The sequence below is a fragment of the Rosa rugosa genome, chromosome 3 (genome assembly GCF_958449725.1).
Source record: "Rosa rugosa chromosome 3, drRosRugo1.1, whole genome shotgun sequence".
Lineage (NCBI taxonomy): Eukaryota > Viridiplantae > Streptophyta > Magnoliopsida > Rosales > Rosaceae > Rosa > Rosa rugosa.
Genome location: NC_084822.1, coordinates 55,057,400 through 55,074,804, shown reverse-complemented (window position 1 = coordinate 55,074,804; position 17,405 = coordinate 55,057,400). Strand labels below are relative to the sequence as shown.

The window sequence follows — 17,405 nt, the reverse complement described above, 5'->3', positions numbered from 1 at the left end:
ATTCGGCCAAGTGCCGTGAGGCTGTGGCAAGTGTGTGAGTCAGTGGCACCAGGTCAGTGGAGGGAGACAACTGATTAGAGCGGGAGAAATAACAGTGCCACCGCCGGAGGGTAACCATTCAAACCCCCTTACAAATTTCTCATTTCTTCCAAACCAAAGCACTCGAAATTCACAGCGAGGTAACATCTCAACGATGGTCGACCACGAACGCCTTCTGGCGAGAGAGCGGCTACAGATCGAGCAGATTCGAGCACTCGATCTCGAGGAGCTGGAGGTCGAGGAGGTCGATGACGACTACAACGACGACTCTTCCGCCGACGACGCCGCCGCCGCCGCCACGTAATTATCATCCTCCACCTTCTTCTTCTTTTAACTCGTAACTCATCACTAGACCTGTGTGAATTTGGGACCTAGGGTTTATGAATCCAATTCGAATTGATTTTTTTTTTTTTTTTTGACTGTGAGATTTGGATACTGACTTCGTTATGGAAATTTTAACTTGGAAGTGGCCGCGGCATGGCTGATGAATATACCTTCAATACTTGTTTGGCTTCATTGCATACGTATCTTGGCGGTATGCACTTAATCTGGTTATTTATTCGTTTTTGTGTAGTTACTGGTTCAAAGTTTTGATGCTTAATTGCTTAGTTCATTGTTATTTGTAACAGAGGTTGAAGACACTCATCATAGGATGGCGTTTTTGGATGGCGGTGCGGTATTGAACCTCCCAATCTTCTATCTCGAAGGTACTCCTCTATGTATTATTACATTCGATAGTTCAATTTGATCCAGTCTCTCACCGCGGTGGCAGCCGAAGTTGTACAACGCTTTATCATGTGTGTGTTGTCGACATTTCCGAGTAATGTGAAGAAATAATTACTTGACTAAAGTATCTGAAAATATTAGGGGAATAACAGATAGTTTATATGGTATGTATACAATTCAGATTCTTGTTAGATGTTCAAAATATAATAGTGTCTTTTAAATGCTCCCTGTCAATGGAATAGCTCCCTAGAGATATCACAAGAGTCTGTGCTAGTGGTATCTCACTACTGCCACCTTTCTGAACTTTGTTGCGACTGATGTTTTAGCTGCTGTAATAACATTACCTGATTGTTAGCCCAAACCATTTTTGTCCAAATGCATGAGGATATAGAAGAATTAAAGTTAAGTAAGGCACTGATGATGTTTTAGGAATGCCTTCTTCAGCTCTTCCTCTTTCTCATATTGTCACAATGCTTTTATTCATTTTATAGTTATTCAATGTCTAAAGAAAACTTAGATTTTTTCTACGTGGTGTATCGCAGGAGTTGTCCTGTTCCCAGACGCTACCCTTCCACTAAGAGTTATTCAACCCAATTTTGTAGTCGCTATTGAGAGAGCACTATCCCAAGTTGACGCTCCTTATACCATTGGTGTGGTATGTCGAACTGCTTGTGACAGCTGCTGACTTGTTCTGCCCACATATTGCATTTCCTTCTCTGGATTTTCATCGTAATTTTTTCTCCTGAATTTTTTTTTGCAGATTCGTGTTTACAGAGATCCCAACAATAGAAGCATAAAGTTTGCAAATATTGGGACAACTGCGGAGGTATGTTTAGTTTGGCCTACTGCTCATATGTCTGAATCTACGTCATCTCATTTATATGTGCTAGATTACTAAACTATTAATTTTTTTTCTCTCTCTTTTACAGATTCGCCAATATAGGAGATTAGAGGATGGCTCACTGAACGTGGTAACCCGTGGTCAACAGCGATTTCGTCTTAGACGCCGTTGGATTGATGTGGAAGGAGCGGTTAGAATAACTTTGTGTTTCAGAGATTGCCAGTTCATGACTCTATTGGTTATATGGTCATCTATATAATGACTAATTTGTTGTAAAATTTTCATCTGTCAGCCATACGGGGAAATCCAAATTATAGAAGAAGATGTACCATTGAGGGCTCCACGGGCTGCATTTGGAGATCTGGCACCATTTAGTAATCGAAAAGGCCATAGTTTCCCGCGTGCAATGCCTTCGCACGCTTCTCGTGGAAATTCAAATGGATCTATGGATGTGGACAATGACTCAGAGGCAAATTCAGATGAAAGCTTTGAGAGTGCACTTTCTTTGACAGAAAAGGGAATTCACCAATCTGCAATTGAATCCTATTATGGATCTGATGTGTCAACAAGCAGTGATGGTGAGAAGTCAGAATTCTTATCTCAAGGATCACAATCAAAAGACTCTGATTCCACAGATTCATTGCATTCGTGCCCTGAGAGTTTGGTTGATTTGGGGAGCAGTTCCATATCGGAGATGCAATCATCCAAACAGAAAGATCCAAGTAGTTGGAGAAATACAGACTCTAAACAGATACGTAGAGTTCCAAGAGCATTCTGGCCCTATTGGGTATATCGCATGTATGACTCCTATTGTCTTGCTCAAGGAGTGGCAGGTAGTTTTACTTTGCTTTGGTTCACACCTGATTTCCAAGTTCTTAAAGATTCCTTGATATATTAGCAGATTTTCCCTGGTTATAACTAAATTGAAAAACGATCAAGAACTTTTGTATTGTCCACTTTGTGATGCAGAACATGTTTAATCTAAGTTTTATTTGAGTATACTTGTGAAATCACTTTAGAATTACAATGACATTAGCAGAATCATTATTAATCATGGCAATACCTACTAGAGTTGTTCAATCAACTTCATTAGATATAGATGACGGCGCAGAAAAAAGAAATAAGAAGAGACAACCAAAGATTTAGTCCCAGGTTATCTCTGAGCATTTTGCAACATCCTGCTGTATCATATATGAATTGAGTGAAAAAGAGAGTTTAAGGATTCAACTTCACATATTGTTAGTTTCCTGTTTGTGTTTTTAGTCAACCAGGTGCGCACCTGTTGACATGGTTTTTCATACTTTATATTTCATTCTGCATTGATTGCAGATATGTGGAAACAGATAGTTGGGGCACCATTAATGGATGGTCTGGTGAAGAAGCCTGATCTTTTGTCATTTTACATCGCTAGTAAACTTCCTGTTTCTGAATCTACAAGGCAGGAGCTTTTGGAGATTGATGGTATTTCATATAGGTTACGTCGGGAAATTGAGTTGCTTCAGACTGTTAATCTTCTCCGGTGTAAAACTTGTCAGGTTGCTTTTGCTTTGGAACTCTGCGTGCATAAATACATACAATTTGCCAATATATGCTCTATTTACATATGTGGGTGTGTGTCTTTGGTATACGCTGCAGACTGTTTTTGCAAGGCGGAGTGATATGCTAGTGATGTCAAGTGATGGTCCTCTTGGTGCTTATGTAAACCCCTATGGTTGTGTACACGAGATAATGACTCTCTACAAAGCAACTGGCTTGGCACTCGTAGGTTCAGCAGTGAAAGAATACAGCTGGTTTCCTGGGTATGACCTTGTACTAGCATTGTTCTAATTCTCTGACCAAGTTATTATTCTTACCAAATCCTTATTTTCTTTACATCGTAGTGCATTTACTGTCCTCAAGGCCAATGGGTTTTTCCTGTTTGATGCTTTTTCAAAGAACAAAACAATAATATCTTTATAGAGCTTACATGTGAAACCATGACAGTGTGATTTCAAGATATGAGGTGATTAGCAAACTTGAGGGAGTTTGTAAGATTATGGTCGAACAAATGCAGAAATGTAGTTCATTATTTCGGGAAAAGAACTTATGTCATAATCATAATATTACATGGAATGACTGTAACCTGAGGTGTAATTGCAAGGATAGTAAATCTGGGCAATTTATTGATGTGCTATTTATCCCCTTTCAAATCCTGGGAATTTTGTCACTTTATTGTAATTGATGGTTTGGTTTTCTAATGATAATATTTTATGCTGCTAATTTCTATGACTTATTTGATTGGAGTAATCTTAGAATTTGATTGTTGTGTGAATCTTGTAAATAATAAATAAAAAATTGTTATGTGAGAGGCTAAGATGCTAGTTTGCTCATGTTTGCAGGTATGCATGGACAGTAACAAACTGTGCCACCTGTGAAACTCAAATGGGTTGGCTCTTCACAGCCACAAAAAAGAATTTGAAGCCTAAATTGTTTTGGGGGATTCGGAGTTCCCAAGTTTCTGATGACTTGCACTAAATTTGAGTCACTGCCCTGAATTTTACTGTTATGTAATGCGCTATATTTGTATATAGCTACTTGTATCTATCTGCAAATTGACACTGCACTTACCAATCTTGTTTGAAATCAGGAAATTTTACCTACCCATAATTCATATATAGAAAAGGTGGTTCTGGTAGATAGTTCATAGTTCCTTCTGGCTTGAGAGCCTTTGTCAACTAGTAGCTGTAAAACATCAGCATGTTCGAAGTACCACGTGACATTGGTATTATGCTATTACATCATTCTGATCTCAGTCTTGCATTACATTTTCCTACCAAAAGTGTAGTTCTCAACCTCTTATATCAGTTCCCGTTGGTATATAGCATTTAGTAATATATATAAACACACACACATTTACCAATGAATTATTCCAAAGCCTACTAAAAGAAAGGGATGGAAAATCGTCGACAAGAATGCTACCACTCATATACTGAAGTAGCCATTTTTATATGAGAATGCTTTTGCATTAGGGACTCTTGTTCCATTTAGTTTTACCCATTTCCACCATGACAATAACCACACCATGGTAATAAGCCAAGACATGTTTGTAAAGCTGCTTTGATATATTGATACTTTAATGAAGAGTTCCAATGGAAAAATTACATAGCTGCTCGAAATTGGAACAAAGAAAAAAAAAAAAATCAAGTTTGCAAGTTCTAAAAGCAACGCAAAAGGACCGAACCAACAAAGTAACCCAATTTTGACCAAAAAAAAAAAAACAAAGTAACCCAATGAAAGCAGTTATTTTTGGGGAAAGAATGATAATCAGGCATATTTTGGGGAAAGAATAGAATGATAATCAGGCATTGCAGACCACACGAGACACTGTACTTTCAAAGATAGTTTCTGTAGAGTGGGCTGTACATTCTGCTCTCTGCATACTTAACAAGATCTTTTGGTCGAGGCAGATTAGAAGCCAGACCTATAATACAATCGGTAATGCGACGTTAGTACAACTATTAGCAGAAGTGCTTGTGTGACTAGAACAATGTCAGAGAAGGTAACTTACCAAGGTCATAAACCGTAGCAGCGACCTTAGCAGCGATGTTTGCTGATATCTTTCTGATGTTGGTAAATGGTGGGTAAATCAATCCTTTGTCGTAGTTTTCTTGGGTGACTTGGGTAGCCAAAGCTTCAGCTGTTGCATAAAGTAGAATGGAAGAAGTTATGTAATGAGCCTAGCTTTATCACTAGCATTATTAGATAACCAATGTCACTGTATAAATCATCCTTCCAGTACTTACAGGCTGCCAAAAGCATTTCATCGTGTACACGAATGGCACCAGAGATGATCAATCCCAAACCGAAACCAGGAAATATGTAAGCATTGTTGGCCTGAATGAGATAGTGAGGAAAAGTAAGATCCCATTGTCCAAGTAAATAAATTTCAGATGAAGAGAGTAGTAATTCATAACAGAAAATTGCTCGAGCTGTATATACAAACCTGGCCAGGCACTAGGAGTTTGTCCTCATATTCAACCGGGTCAAATGGGCTTCCACTAGCAAAGATTGCTTGACCCTGAGCATGAAAAGAGATGTGATAAAAAAAGGGTTGTACTAGCGCCGCAACTAAAGAAGATAGCAAGAAATCAAGAATGTACTAATTACCTTGGTCCATGTGTAAGCTTCTTCAGCAGTACACTCAGATTGTGATGTTGGGTTGGAAAGAGCGAGGATAAGAGGTTTCTACATGCCAATCACCAGATCAATGTCACTACTTAAGTTGATAATCACATTTACATACAGAAAGAGTGAGAACCTCATTAAAAGATGCCATGGCCTCGACCACTTCCTGTGTAAATTGCTTTCCTACACCAGATGTTCCTATCAACACTGTTGGTTTGATTGCCTGAGGAATTATGAGCACAATGTAAGATCACAATTGGGAATTTTTGTTGAAAGATATATTCATTCATCAACTAAAATAATCAAACCATTTTCACACCTTCACAGCATCGACAAGTTCCCTTATGGGTTCATGCTCATGAGCCCAAGGCTTCTTAAAATGTTGAAGTGATTCTACACGAGATTGAACAATCAATCCCTGCAACAAATATGAGACCCAGTTATAACCCAAAAGAGAATGAGCAGGCTATTTTCTATAAAATATACCAAGGAAATGCATAATTTTTACAGAGGAAAATCATATTTTAAGTACCTTTGAATCCACAAGCCAAATCTTCTTACGGGTTTCTTCAACTGGAGCTTTGGTCTGCCAAGGTTTTAACACGTCATTAGTAACAAATCCTTAGCTGAAGGAAGCGACTTTGTTTTGGGAAAAAGGGAGAAGGAAGCAAATACCTTTTTTGATATCTCAAGAGCAATAAGCTCCGCTATACCAGTTCCAGCCTTCAGTAGCCAAGAAACTAAAGTGAGAAACTACACCCAGAAAACAGTGCATTTAAGAACACACAGACTTAGTTCTGAGTATTTGAGGTTACCTCTCCGGCACCCAAAAATAAGAAAGTATGATCAGCTAAAGTTCCCCCAATTAATTTCAAGGATGCTATAAGCCCTGCTAACACCACAGATGCTGTTCCCTGAATAAAAATGAAAGAAACCACAGTTTGAAATAGTTATCCCAAAGCTTTCTAACAAGAGTCAAAAGAAGCTGAACATGTTACCTGTATATCATCATTAAACACAAGGTGACTTGAACTGTATTTAGACAGCAGTTCAAATGCATTGTGGTTTGCAAAATCTTCAAACTATAAAACCGGAGAAAGAAAACCTGGTCAATCAATGCCCAATAAAACTGGTTGAAAAAAAAAAAAAAACTCGAAGGTTACAGATATGCAACATGTTGAGATGAAAACAATTCTACCTGAACTAGAATTTTCTCCCCATAATTCCTCTTGACTGCAGTCATGAATTCCTCAAGAAGCTCTGCATATTCCTAAATCATAAACAAAAAATACCACCTTAGTTTTAGAGAATCACATATTGCATGCTGTCAAAAAACATACAAAAAGATAGAGATCAAGGAAAAAATATTAAACCTGTCCAGTTGCCCTCTTGTGCTTAAGCCCAGTGTAAAACTCATCATTCAGCAACTTCTCATTGTTTGTGCCAACATCAATGGTTATAGGCAAGCACTGTAAACAATACATACAAATTTTAAAAGTTCTTATGAAACAAATGTTGATCAACAAAAGGACACAGTAGTGGTGAAAACTTACTGCTGAAGGAGGAACTCCTCCCAATGCTGTATACAAAGAAAGCTTTCCAACTGGAATTCCCATTCCCTGAAAAATTTGGAACATTTATGTCAATGAAATCAACTAGAGATGAAGTATACATGAATTCAACTAGAGACAAAATTTCCAACTGATATATATACATGAATTCAGAGAAACAGTTTCAACATAGTATACATGCATAACTATTGGAAGTTAAACTGAATAAACCTGCCGTACATACCTGACAGCCAAGATCTCCAAGCCCCAAAATACGCTCACCATCAGTCACAACAATAACTTGAATTCTCCTTTCTGGCCAGTTTTTTAATACTTCAAGGATTTTTCCCCTAGAAAATTTCAACACTCAATATATGCTTGACAGATTCACAGCTAATTCATAAGAGTCGGAGGTAAAAAAAAAAAAAAATACTGTTAACTGGCCATACTTGTCTTTTAAACTGACATAAAGACCCTGAGGACGCCTGAAAATGCTACCATATTTTTGGCAAGCCTCACCAACTGTAGGGGTGTACACGACAGGGAGCAGCTCCTCAACATTATCAATCAAAAGTTTATAAAACAGCCCTTCATTTCTCTCCTGTACAACGAAACAAAAGTACCAAAGAATTTGTATGATATGAAGCTCAACAGTTTCAATTTTTATGGGCGTGTACCAATTTAATATATCTATACTCTACAATGATATCCAGAACCAATAAACAATAAATTTTACCTGAAGATCCATCATGGCCATATATCTTTGCAATGGAACCTCATATTTTCGAAGATTGTGCATCATCTTCTTTTCCTAATCACCAAAAAGTATTACAGAAATGTTTAGCAAAAGAGAAACACCAAAAGGCAGACTTATAGCAGTGAGAAATAACTTCGTCTGTTAAACAAAAGAACTAAGATGAACTTTGAGCAATGCCATTTTGTAACCTGAAGCTCTTGGGTCAGGACGGCTGGAGGCAGAAGCCCACGCAAGTAATGAGCATCTCTCTCCCTCTCAGTGAAGGCAAGTCCTTTGTTGTAGCGTGGTTCCCGCAACAAAGTATGTCCACTGTAACACATATAGATTGCAGGTAATGCATCAAAAACTTTAAAATGTGCATATGCAAGTTCCTGAAATTGATTCATTAACTCGAATCATTGTGGAGGAAAAAAAAAAAACATGGTATTTACAAGGTGTCTATTAGATAGCCACATTCCTATATTACTGTTCTTACATGAAAAGAATGAAGTTGTCCAGTCCTCTTGTAGGAGACTAGGAACAACAAGTGCTGAAGCAATCAAAGAATAACCAATCACACTTCCTTCCATCTTGTGTTATCAAAACATCTAGCCGAAAATTGCAAGAGTCTGTCCTACAAATTTAAGTTTTGATACAATTTTTTTTTTTTTTTTTTTAAGCAACTCCTCTCATGCTAAAGAAGGCCATATTCTATGTGATCCCTATAAATCTGAGGTGAGAGAAGAATATGAAAGAAAAGGGTCTGCCGACGTAGATTAAATTGAGGATTCTTTTGAAAATCAGGAATTTTCTCTTCAAAGCAAATGAAAAATGTGGACCATCTGATCCAATCCAACCTGCAAACTGTAATGAACCTCAAAACACAATCTTTCTATTAAAACGTAATACAAACAAATGGTTCCCAACAAATCAAAAGGAGCACACATCAACACCTTTAACCAAAAAAACCCCAGAATCTTTAAACGCCGTGAACAGACAACTTAAACATTAAACTTTGCATAAAGGACAACGACACCAAAAAAAAAAACAGGGAATACAAACACAACAATCAAAATTCCCATATCCACGATTCCATGAAAGTTAGATAAGCCTATCTAACTCACCTTGCAACAGAAGCAGTCCAGGGGGTGAGAACCTGATCCTCCGAGGCACAATCCTCACCGTACACGTCCTGAACACCCCCACCAAAACCAGCCTTGCTCTCCATCTCCTTCACCATACTCCCCATGAAAGCCCAAACCTTTGGTTCTCCCACACCCACTATTCTCTTCTGAAATCAACACACAAGCTTAAACACCAGTAATGCAGAGCAACCCAGAAAACAATACAGGCAAAGCTGAATTGTTTTGCGAAGACTTGGACAATGCCCCCCCCCCACTTATATAGCAAAATTAAGAGCAAGATTGGGTCTTTTTCTCTCTCTGATTTATTACAAATTTACATAAAGAGGTGAAAACAACATGTTGGGTTTCATTGTCAAAGAGAAGAACAGGCGATGTAACCACGTGCAAGATCTTATTCAACTAATCAAATATATATGGCGATTCTATTCTTTTGCTAAATTTTTACTAAGGGAATGACAGTCAGATGCAATGACATGAGTTTAATGATATGTTACCAGAAAAGTGCGTCTGGTCAGAGACATCATCATATTAGAGGCTACGGCAGATATTATCATATTCTTACGTCCTCATAAAACCGCGTGTCTCCACACTTGTAGAGGGAGAGAGAAATATTAAAAATTATTTTGGACTGTCACTATTATTTTTTTTTTTTTACTTTCTGGGAAGCAAAAATTGACTTGGAACATTGGCGCCAGAGTAATATACTTTTTTCATTGTTTGCTTCATTTGATGCGACTTGTGTATTTTTAGTCGTCAATCAAAATATCATTTCATTTAGTGATGAGACATTTTTATACAACAAAATGCAAATTATCGTGGATGTTTAGAGTTCGGTTTCATTTTAATGCAAACCAAATGTCAATAAATGCTTTGAGTTCAACTTTCTCCTCTCCTTTGCTAAAAGAAAATATAGCGGTGATGGTCGGACCAAAAGGGAAAGAAACCAGCTGCAAACTAAACCATGTTGTTTCTTTCTTCTGTGGGAATGAACGAGATCCACATTTTGTGACGGAGAATAGAGATTGGCACAAACACTCCAACGAGATATGAAATGGCAGCCACCAATAAAATCAGTTTCCTTCGCTGCGGACTTTGATATCCTCTCTTCTTGTCATATCTATATATAATTTTTTGTTTTTGTTTTTTAAGTAGAATCAAATCAACAACCCTACCACATTTGGTTTTTGCTCAAAGGTCATTTTCTTTTCAATAGTATTAATATGACCTTAAATACCATGACCTAACCACTTAGCCGTGCGACCTTGAAATGACATGAATATAACTTGATACTATGAATCTATTCTATCCCCGCTTCTTCTTTCTTCTTCCACCTGTGTGCGATTCACTTGGTTAGGATTGATCTTGAGGCTTTAAAATTGATAAAAATCTATGGTCATTATAGTTTTTAGTTTTAGTAACGTTAGTTGAGCGGGAAATCCATTTCTTCTTGTGATCAAAATATTCTTGATCCTTTTCTTTTGGTTTTGGATTTTTGATTGATGGAAAATCAACTTTCAAACACTGAGAAGTACTTGCCAAAAAGAAAATTATCACCAAGAAGACGGTCAGTAATTGATCAATCTGGTCAATTTCGTACAAACTACAAAGAAACACTCCTTTTTCCTCTATTCTCTACCACTATATACATGTTTATTTATTTTTTTATCCCCATGACGCCATTACATTCATCTACAAATATTATTCTTTTTGTTTTTATCATTTTAAGAGATCACTTATTATACCAATTTTTCCATCATTGTATTTAAGGTCATATATACACACACACGTCCAAAATAATTGTCTGTCGTTGCAAAACAGGTGGTGCGCGTATATATTTTAATGGCGTAGTGCATGTCTTTGTTTATTTGATGAGATCATATAAACATCTAAAAGAGATTATGATATCGAATACTCTGCAGAATAGGTCATGGATATTCAATCATAAATTATGAAGTGTGTATATATATCATTGTATATTGGATCTTATCTACACGTTCGTCTTAATTGAGATGCCCGTACATGATAAACTGGCTTACTAATTATTATTATCGTAGATCGCCAAACTCCATATAATAGTAAACTAGTTTCCACTTGATTGTAGATAACTCCATATATATAATAGGGGTTTTGTCCATTTACCTCATTTTTAAGGATTTTTTTCCCACTTTACCCCATTAAGTTTTTTTTAATTCCCTCTTACCCAAAACACTCTAAGGAGGTCTTTCCTAATACCCCATTAAGTTTTTTTTTTTGCTTTTTAATTTTTTTTAATACCATTTTACCATCACCCCTTTATTACTTAGAGAGAGAGAGAAAGAAAATGGAAGAGAGAGAAACCATAGAGACTTCGCCGGAGCCGATCACCGGATTCCGGTCACCGGCCGCCAGATTCCGGCCAACTTTCGCTGGATTCCGGTCACCGGGCGCCTGAATTTGCTGAAAATCTCACCATAAATGTTTTTTTGCCCCCAATAGACATCTATTGCCCCCTAATAGAAGGGCAATAGAGGTCTATTGCTCCTCAGTAGACATCTATTGCCCCCCAATAGACGTCTATTGCCCTCCAATAAAACTTGCATAATTGATCTGCTATAAGCTAACCTTTAGATTTGTAATGGACAGTTTATATTAGGTAAAGCACCTCATCGCAAGTATCTATGGATCATGACTTCAAGCTAAAATAATGATCAGCCATGCAAAAAAAAAAAATTGAGGTGAGTTATTGATCTCATACGTACGTACTTCACGTCGAAATTGACTTTGGTGGTAGTTTTAGTTTATTATTCCACCCGAAAGGAGCAACCAAACTATTTTCCATGACTCTTTACTCTTTGTGCTCGAGTTTGTTAGACTTTTTGGGTGAGTGAGAAAGGAAATATTGCAAAAGTGGTCGTTGTTGTATTTTGTTCACGTGTTCATACTAATCTGAGGTGGTGACTGGTGGAGCTATATCCATTTGATAAACTCCATACCAAACCCGTCATACCTTTTGGACCTAGCTACCAGCTCGCGGGTGACTTTGATTTCCGTCTATAAATATTTCTGGTTTTTTAATGAGGACCACTAAAATGAGAACTTCATGAAGATTTTCTTATGAGATTCATTTTTATATCACATTTCTGTAAATCAATTGTTAGATATTTAAATATTTATATGTAGATTATTAATACAATTTTTTAATCCAATTAAATACGTTAAGGCATTCATAATCGTAAACCGTTATGTTTTATCCCAACAACCTCGAAATATGTTAAAAAAAATGATACAATTACTGCGTATTTACAGGTTGTCGGCACTTGGTCTTCACGATGTGAATTACAATCCATGATCCATCATTATATATCGATGGACAGCATCATATTGGTATTCTGCTGAACAAATTGATGTATCTATTCTGTTGGTCAAACTCTCTAATGTTAATTATTATATATGAATATCTAATTCGTATGGCGCCAATATATTATTTTCCACATCCTTTTTTGTTTTAAAACGACACTCAACTCTCAAACAACTATGGAGTTGTAGTACTTGGACTTGATTATATGATTATATGCGGCCCCGTTCACATGGTCACCTACTGACCAAATATCATTTGGTCAGTCACCGTTCAATTGAGATCAGACGATTGACAGCTCTCATCTCAGATTTCATCACTTAGCTGTCAACCGTCCGATGTCAATCGAACGGTGACTGACCAAATAATATTGTGATCATGACTATGATTATATGAATATCTAATTCGTATGCCAATATATTATTTTCCACATCCTTTTTTGTTTTAAAACTACACTCAACTCTCAAACAACTATGGAGTTGTAGTACTTGGACTTGATTACTGAGGTATTGGAGATTTGCATGGAGTCACCGTGTTTGATTTACTCTACTCCCCTCAATTTGGACCAAAAAATTTATATATGCTTTTATAAGGGACACAACAATAAATCAAAAAGTCCATTTTCCCTTATTTGAATTTGAAATATTAATACTCGTTTCATGGCATGTGGACTCCGTTATGTTCAATATCTAGCTACCAAAAAACCAAGGCATTGCACCTACCAACTCCAAACTTGTATGTATATGCCCATACTTGTATGAATATGAAAGGAAGCAACATCTTATTATAAATATATACACATGGATGATGAATTTATACGTATTATTGTGTTTATTGTTATCTCATGTTACATGCTCCCACATTATCACTATCGAGTCGCAAAATGCATAATCCTTTTTTGTAATATGAAGATCTCGAAAAATAATAGGACAAAAAGTATCAAATCCTTTAAGTTTGGTGTTATTCTATCATGCGTTGTATGGTGTCGACCCACCTACTGAAATATACTCTTACTAATTCTGTCTTCCTCTTCTTCTTCATGACATGATTAAAGCATGAAAATAGTAACAACTTGTTGTTTTGTATTGTTTTACTCGAGGCGGTGTGCGAATCTTTATGACACAAGTACTTTAAATAATTAAATTGTGATTTTTTTTTTCCCGATAAAATACAATAGTTTTAAGTGAATGTTACTAATTTTATAGTTTTGATCACTTTTGATATATTCACGATGAAACGCTCTCATCGTTTCCTTCCACTCCAACATCAAGTTTGGTAATGAACCAAGTTGCTGATGATAAATTTCTTCCACTTAATTCGACCTTAAACAACGAAGATGACTAGAAGAACTGCCCAACAAAACTACATGGACCACTTTTTAATGTCAAAATATTGAGACATGAGCAGTTGGGTAGGAGGCAATGAACTCATTGGGCCAGGCTTTTACTTTGAGTTGGGCCCTTTTATTCCTGACACACCTGGTAGTACCCAAACTGTTGTGTTCTTCTTCTCACATTTCAATGCAAGCAAAAGGTAGCTAAACCTCTGAAAGTTTGGAAACCCAAACCTCAATCTCAATTCTCAAGCTTAAATTCCAAAGTCGCTTACCAAGCTTCTAGGGTTTTCCAGGAGGAAGCAAGATTGGGAAAAAAATTCCAAACTCTGTAATTAGGGTTTTAGAGAGACACAGTAATATGGACCATGGCCTTCGTCCCAGACAGAGGGAGTTCTTCATTGGCTTCACAAAGGGCGAGGTTTGTATAAAGTTCTCTCCTTTTTTGCTTTTATTCTATTAAATTTCATTGCTTTAACTTTATAGCTATCTGGGTTTTATTGGGATTATTTGATATTTGCATTCATTGAAAATTTGGGCATTATTGGCTATCTTGGTGTGGTTGTTTGCATGGTGTATGATCATTCAATTGAAATCTTTATATGACTATATCAACTGTCTTTTAGACAATGAAAAACCTGCATGCAATCACTGATATTGAGAGTTTTCTTTATTTGTCTTCACCATTATGAACAGATGGAGAGAATGGACAAATTGGTGAGGGAATCAGGAGAAGCAGTGCTGGCCAAAGAATTTTGTCAAAATTTGGCGAAAAGTTTTAAGTGAGTTTTCATTTTATGGTCTGAACTCACTTTGAACTTCATAGTTATATTGATTCTTTTTTTTCCTTTCCAATGATTGTTTTTCTGTTCTCTAAGTGCTGATTTGACTTTGTTGTGCCTGTGCAGTCGCTCTGCTGGTCGTGCTGGAAAACCAATTGTCAAATGGATTCAGGTTGCACATTTTATTCTCTTTTCCTTCCTTTCCTTTTATTGCAGTGGAATATCGCTATGCTGTTGTTAGTCTGTTACTATTGTTCTCACTATATGGTGGCATCTATTCTGTTACTCTTGCGTTAGGTGCAAAATTGGTTCCAGGAAAGGATGCAAGAGTTACCTAACATATTAAAAGATCTCCAGGGAGTTTGCCCTTCCACTAAGGCACCTAAAAGCAAAGAAAAACCTAAAGGTGCCTCTCATTATTGCTTGTTTCTCTTATGTCTATCTCTTGTATTACACAAGCTTGTAAAGGCTTTTTCAAATTGATTAAATGTATTTGTGTGTTCAGCTGGTGAACTCATATACTATACAGAACAATAGAAAGTGTTTAACCAAAAGATAGCTGAGCAAAGTGAAATTTTGAAATGTTTTACTTACTACTAGTTCTTTTATAATCTTGGTTTTTGCCCTCTAGTTAGATACTGTAATGCTGACAACTCTTCCGCCTATTATAGCCATCAATGACATATTTAATAAGTTGGCTGAACTGTTACATATAACATCATTTGCTAATTGTTGTTTCAATTTTTACGTTAAGCCCACTCCAAAGCAGAAGAAAAGATCCCAGAGTCAGAGTTGGAATTTGAGGCTAGGTCATCAAAGGACGGGGCATGGTAAGCATTTACAAGAAACAACAACAAAAGTTTCATTCTGGTCCTTTTATGTTTTTCCTTTGGATTCATTAAGCTGATGTTTATCTTGGCGAGCTAGTGTTAAATAATTAATCATAAGAAGATTGATATGAGGCATTTGATACAAGATTTTAAGGAAAGATTGCTTATGCAAAATTCAACTATCCTGAAAACTGTATAACTTTGGTGCCTGGTCTTGTCAGCTATCTCAGTTTAAAGAAGAGATAGAGCAAGTTAGAGCAAGGATGATGAAGAATCTGATAAATTCATTTTTAGGTTACGTCTGATAGTGACCCCCTTCAAATCATTTCTTGTAATGAAGACTCTTAAATATTTGTACCCATTTCAACTGTATGTTTTGTTTGGTTAATGCAAATATAGTCACCCTGATAGTAATTTTAAAGAAAGGGTGTTTTTCTCAACTGAACTGAGGTTCAGAGTTTGCCTTAAATATCTTCTGATGTTATATAGCAGATGTTTCATCAGCATAGTTTTTTGGCTTAATTTTCATCCCTGATTGGTAATGGTATATTGATGCATTTGATTTCAATGGGAGTTCCCACATGTTTTGAATTTCTTATATCACTTTACAGGTATGATGTTGATATGTTCCTGTGTCACCGAGTTGCTAGTGCGGGAGAAACTGTAAGTTTATCATAACCTTTTCATATTGCTTCATACATGCTGAGATGTTTCCAATTGAGCCAACAGTCTGAACTTAGGGGTAGTTTCAAATCCTAACTGGTGCTGCACTTGGTATAGAGAAAATGTTGTCTACCAAATAGGCCTATCTGTACCTAACAACAGAATACTTGGATAAGGTTGATAAATGTTGCATCCCTTTTGCATATATCTTTTTAATCATTTGATGGTTTTTGTCATTTATTAAAGGAAGTTCGTGTTAGATTTGTTGGGTTTGGAGCCGAAGAGGATGAGTGGGTTAATGTTAAAAAAGCAGTGCGAGAGCGTTCTGTACCCCTAGAGAATTCAGAATGTAGTTCATTGAAGGTTGGAGACCATGTCCTCTGCTTGCTGGTAATATAAAATTGTTGTGTATTTTTGTATAACCTTTATAATTCATAGATCTTCCAAGTTGGTAGCACTTTACATTTGGTGTTTTGGCTGTAATCAGGAGAAGAGAGATCAAGCGATCTACTATGATGCTCATATTATAGAAATCCATCGAAGAATGCATGATATAAGGGGGTGTAGGTGTCTTTTCTTTATTCGGTATAATCATGACAACAGTGAGGTAAGTGTAAATTGTTTTTCTTTTTCAATTCAGTTGTCTTATTGGGTTAAGGTCAGTTGGCTTCGATGTGATAATACTCATCTGTCTGCAGGAAAAAGTTCGGTTAAGGAGACTGTGTCGTCGTCCAATACGGTAGATGATGGGCAATGACGAAGTCGTTCTTAACCAAATGCTAGTCACTCTTTTTGCACACGACCTGTGCGGCAAGGATAGACATGGGTGCTTTGCAAGGGAAAAGAGGAACTGGAGTTGTGGGTCTGATAAATCACGACATCACTAGATCAAGGATGCATGATAGTGGTTGGTGCGGTTGTAAACTTGTATCGTAGTTATTTTCTTTGTATCAGAATCATGGTTTGATTAATAAAAAATTTAAATTTAAAAAAAAAAAAAAACGAAGAAAAAGAAGTCGCTTTTGCTTCTTGATCGCATATTTGTGATAAGCGGCTATCTTTTCAGCGTTCCACCATAAAATTTGATGAGGTGGTTTGTTTTCATCTTATTATGTCTTAAGTTAAACATCTTGAATTAACTTCTCAAAAAAAAAATTTAATAATTAATTAATTAAGCCTCTCGAGTTGGGAGTGTGGATTTGATTTTGGAAACAATTTTGTGAGGAAAAAAAAGATTTTGGAACAATGATGCAGAGAAATTA

At 36.6% G+C, this 17,405-nt stretch overlaps 3 protein-coding genes across 4 annotated transcripts; 2 read left to right on the top strand and 1 right to left on the bottom strand.

Moving 5' to 3' along the window:
- The first annotated feature begins 13 nt into the window (after window positions 1-13).
- Window positions 14-4,867, top strand: LOC133741284 (uncharacterized). Its single transcript, XM_062169220.1, has 10 exons — window positions 14-339; window positions 507-574; window positions 669-746; window positions 1,308-1,420; window positions 1,526-1,591; window positions 1,695-1,796; window positions 1,899-2,439; window positions 2,936-3,141; window positions 3,242-3,405; window positions 3,985-4,867. Exons 1-10 carry the CDS (start codon window positions 194-196, stop codon window positions 4,118-4,120), a joined length of 1,620 nt encoding a protein of 539 aa, XP_062025204.1. The 5' UTR covers window positions 14-193; the 3' UTR covers window positions 4,121-4,867.
- On the bottom strand, window positions 4,687-9,461 carry LOC133741283 (NADP-dependent malic enzyme). 2 transcript variants are annotated; one of them, XR_009861784.1, is made up of 20 exons: window positions 9,181-9,461; window positions 8,266-8,386; window positions 8,057-8,131; window positions 7,770-7,921; window positions 7,565-7,670; window positions 7,324-7,389; window positions 7,144-7,239; window positions 6,969-7,040; window positions 6,769-6,852; window positions 6,586-6,684; window positions 6,446-6,493; window positions 6,303-6,356; window positions 6,090-6,188; window positions 5,904-5,993; window positions 5,753-5,830; window positions 5,589-5,663; window positions 5,389-5,479; window positions 5,154-5,282; window positions 4,923-5,066; window positions 4,687-4,892 (listed from the first exon to the last, which is right to left on the bottom strand). XR_009861784.1 is itself a non-coding variant. In XM_062169219.1 (19 exons), exons 1-19 carry the CDS (start codon window positions 9,303-9,305, stop codon window positions 4,978-4,980), a joined length of 1,749 nt encoding a protein of 582 aa, XP_062025203.1. In that variant the 5' UTR covers window positions 9,306-9,460; the 3' UTR covers window positions 4,687-4,977. The 2 variants fall into 2 exon arrangements, 1 of the variants encoding a protein (XP_062025203.1); XM_062169219.1 differs by having other exon boundaries at window positions 4,687-5,066; window positions 9,181-9,460.
- Window positions 9,462-14,023: 4,562 nt separating this feature from the next.
- LOC133738626 (protein SAWADEE HOMEODOMAIN HOMOLOG 1-like) lies at window positions 14,024-17,158 on the top strand. The gene is made up of 9 exons (XM_062166201.1): window positions 14,024-14,289; window positions 14,565-14,650; window positions 14,777-14,822; window positions 14,948-15,056; window positions 15,405-15,480; window positions 16,092-16,143; window positions 16,390-16,533; window positions 16,631-16,750; window positions 16,842-17,158. Exons 1-9 carry the CDS (start codon window positions 14,230-14,232, stop codon window positions 16,884-16,886), a joined length of 738 nt encoding a protein of 245 aa, XP_062022185.1. The 5' UTR covers window positions 14,024-14,229; the 3' UTR covers window positions 16,887-17,158.
- Window positions 17,159-17,405: the final 247 nt, after the last annotated feature.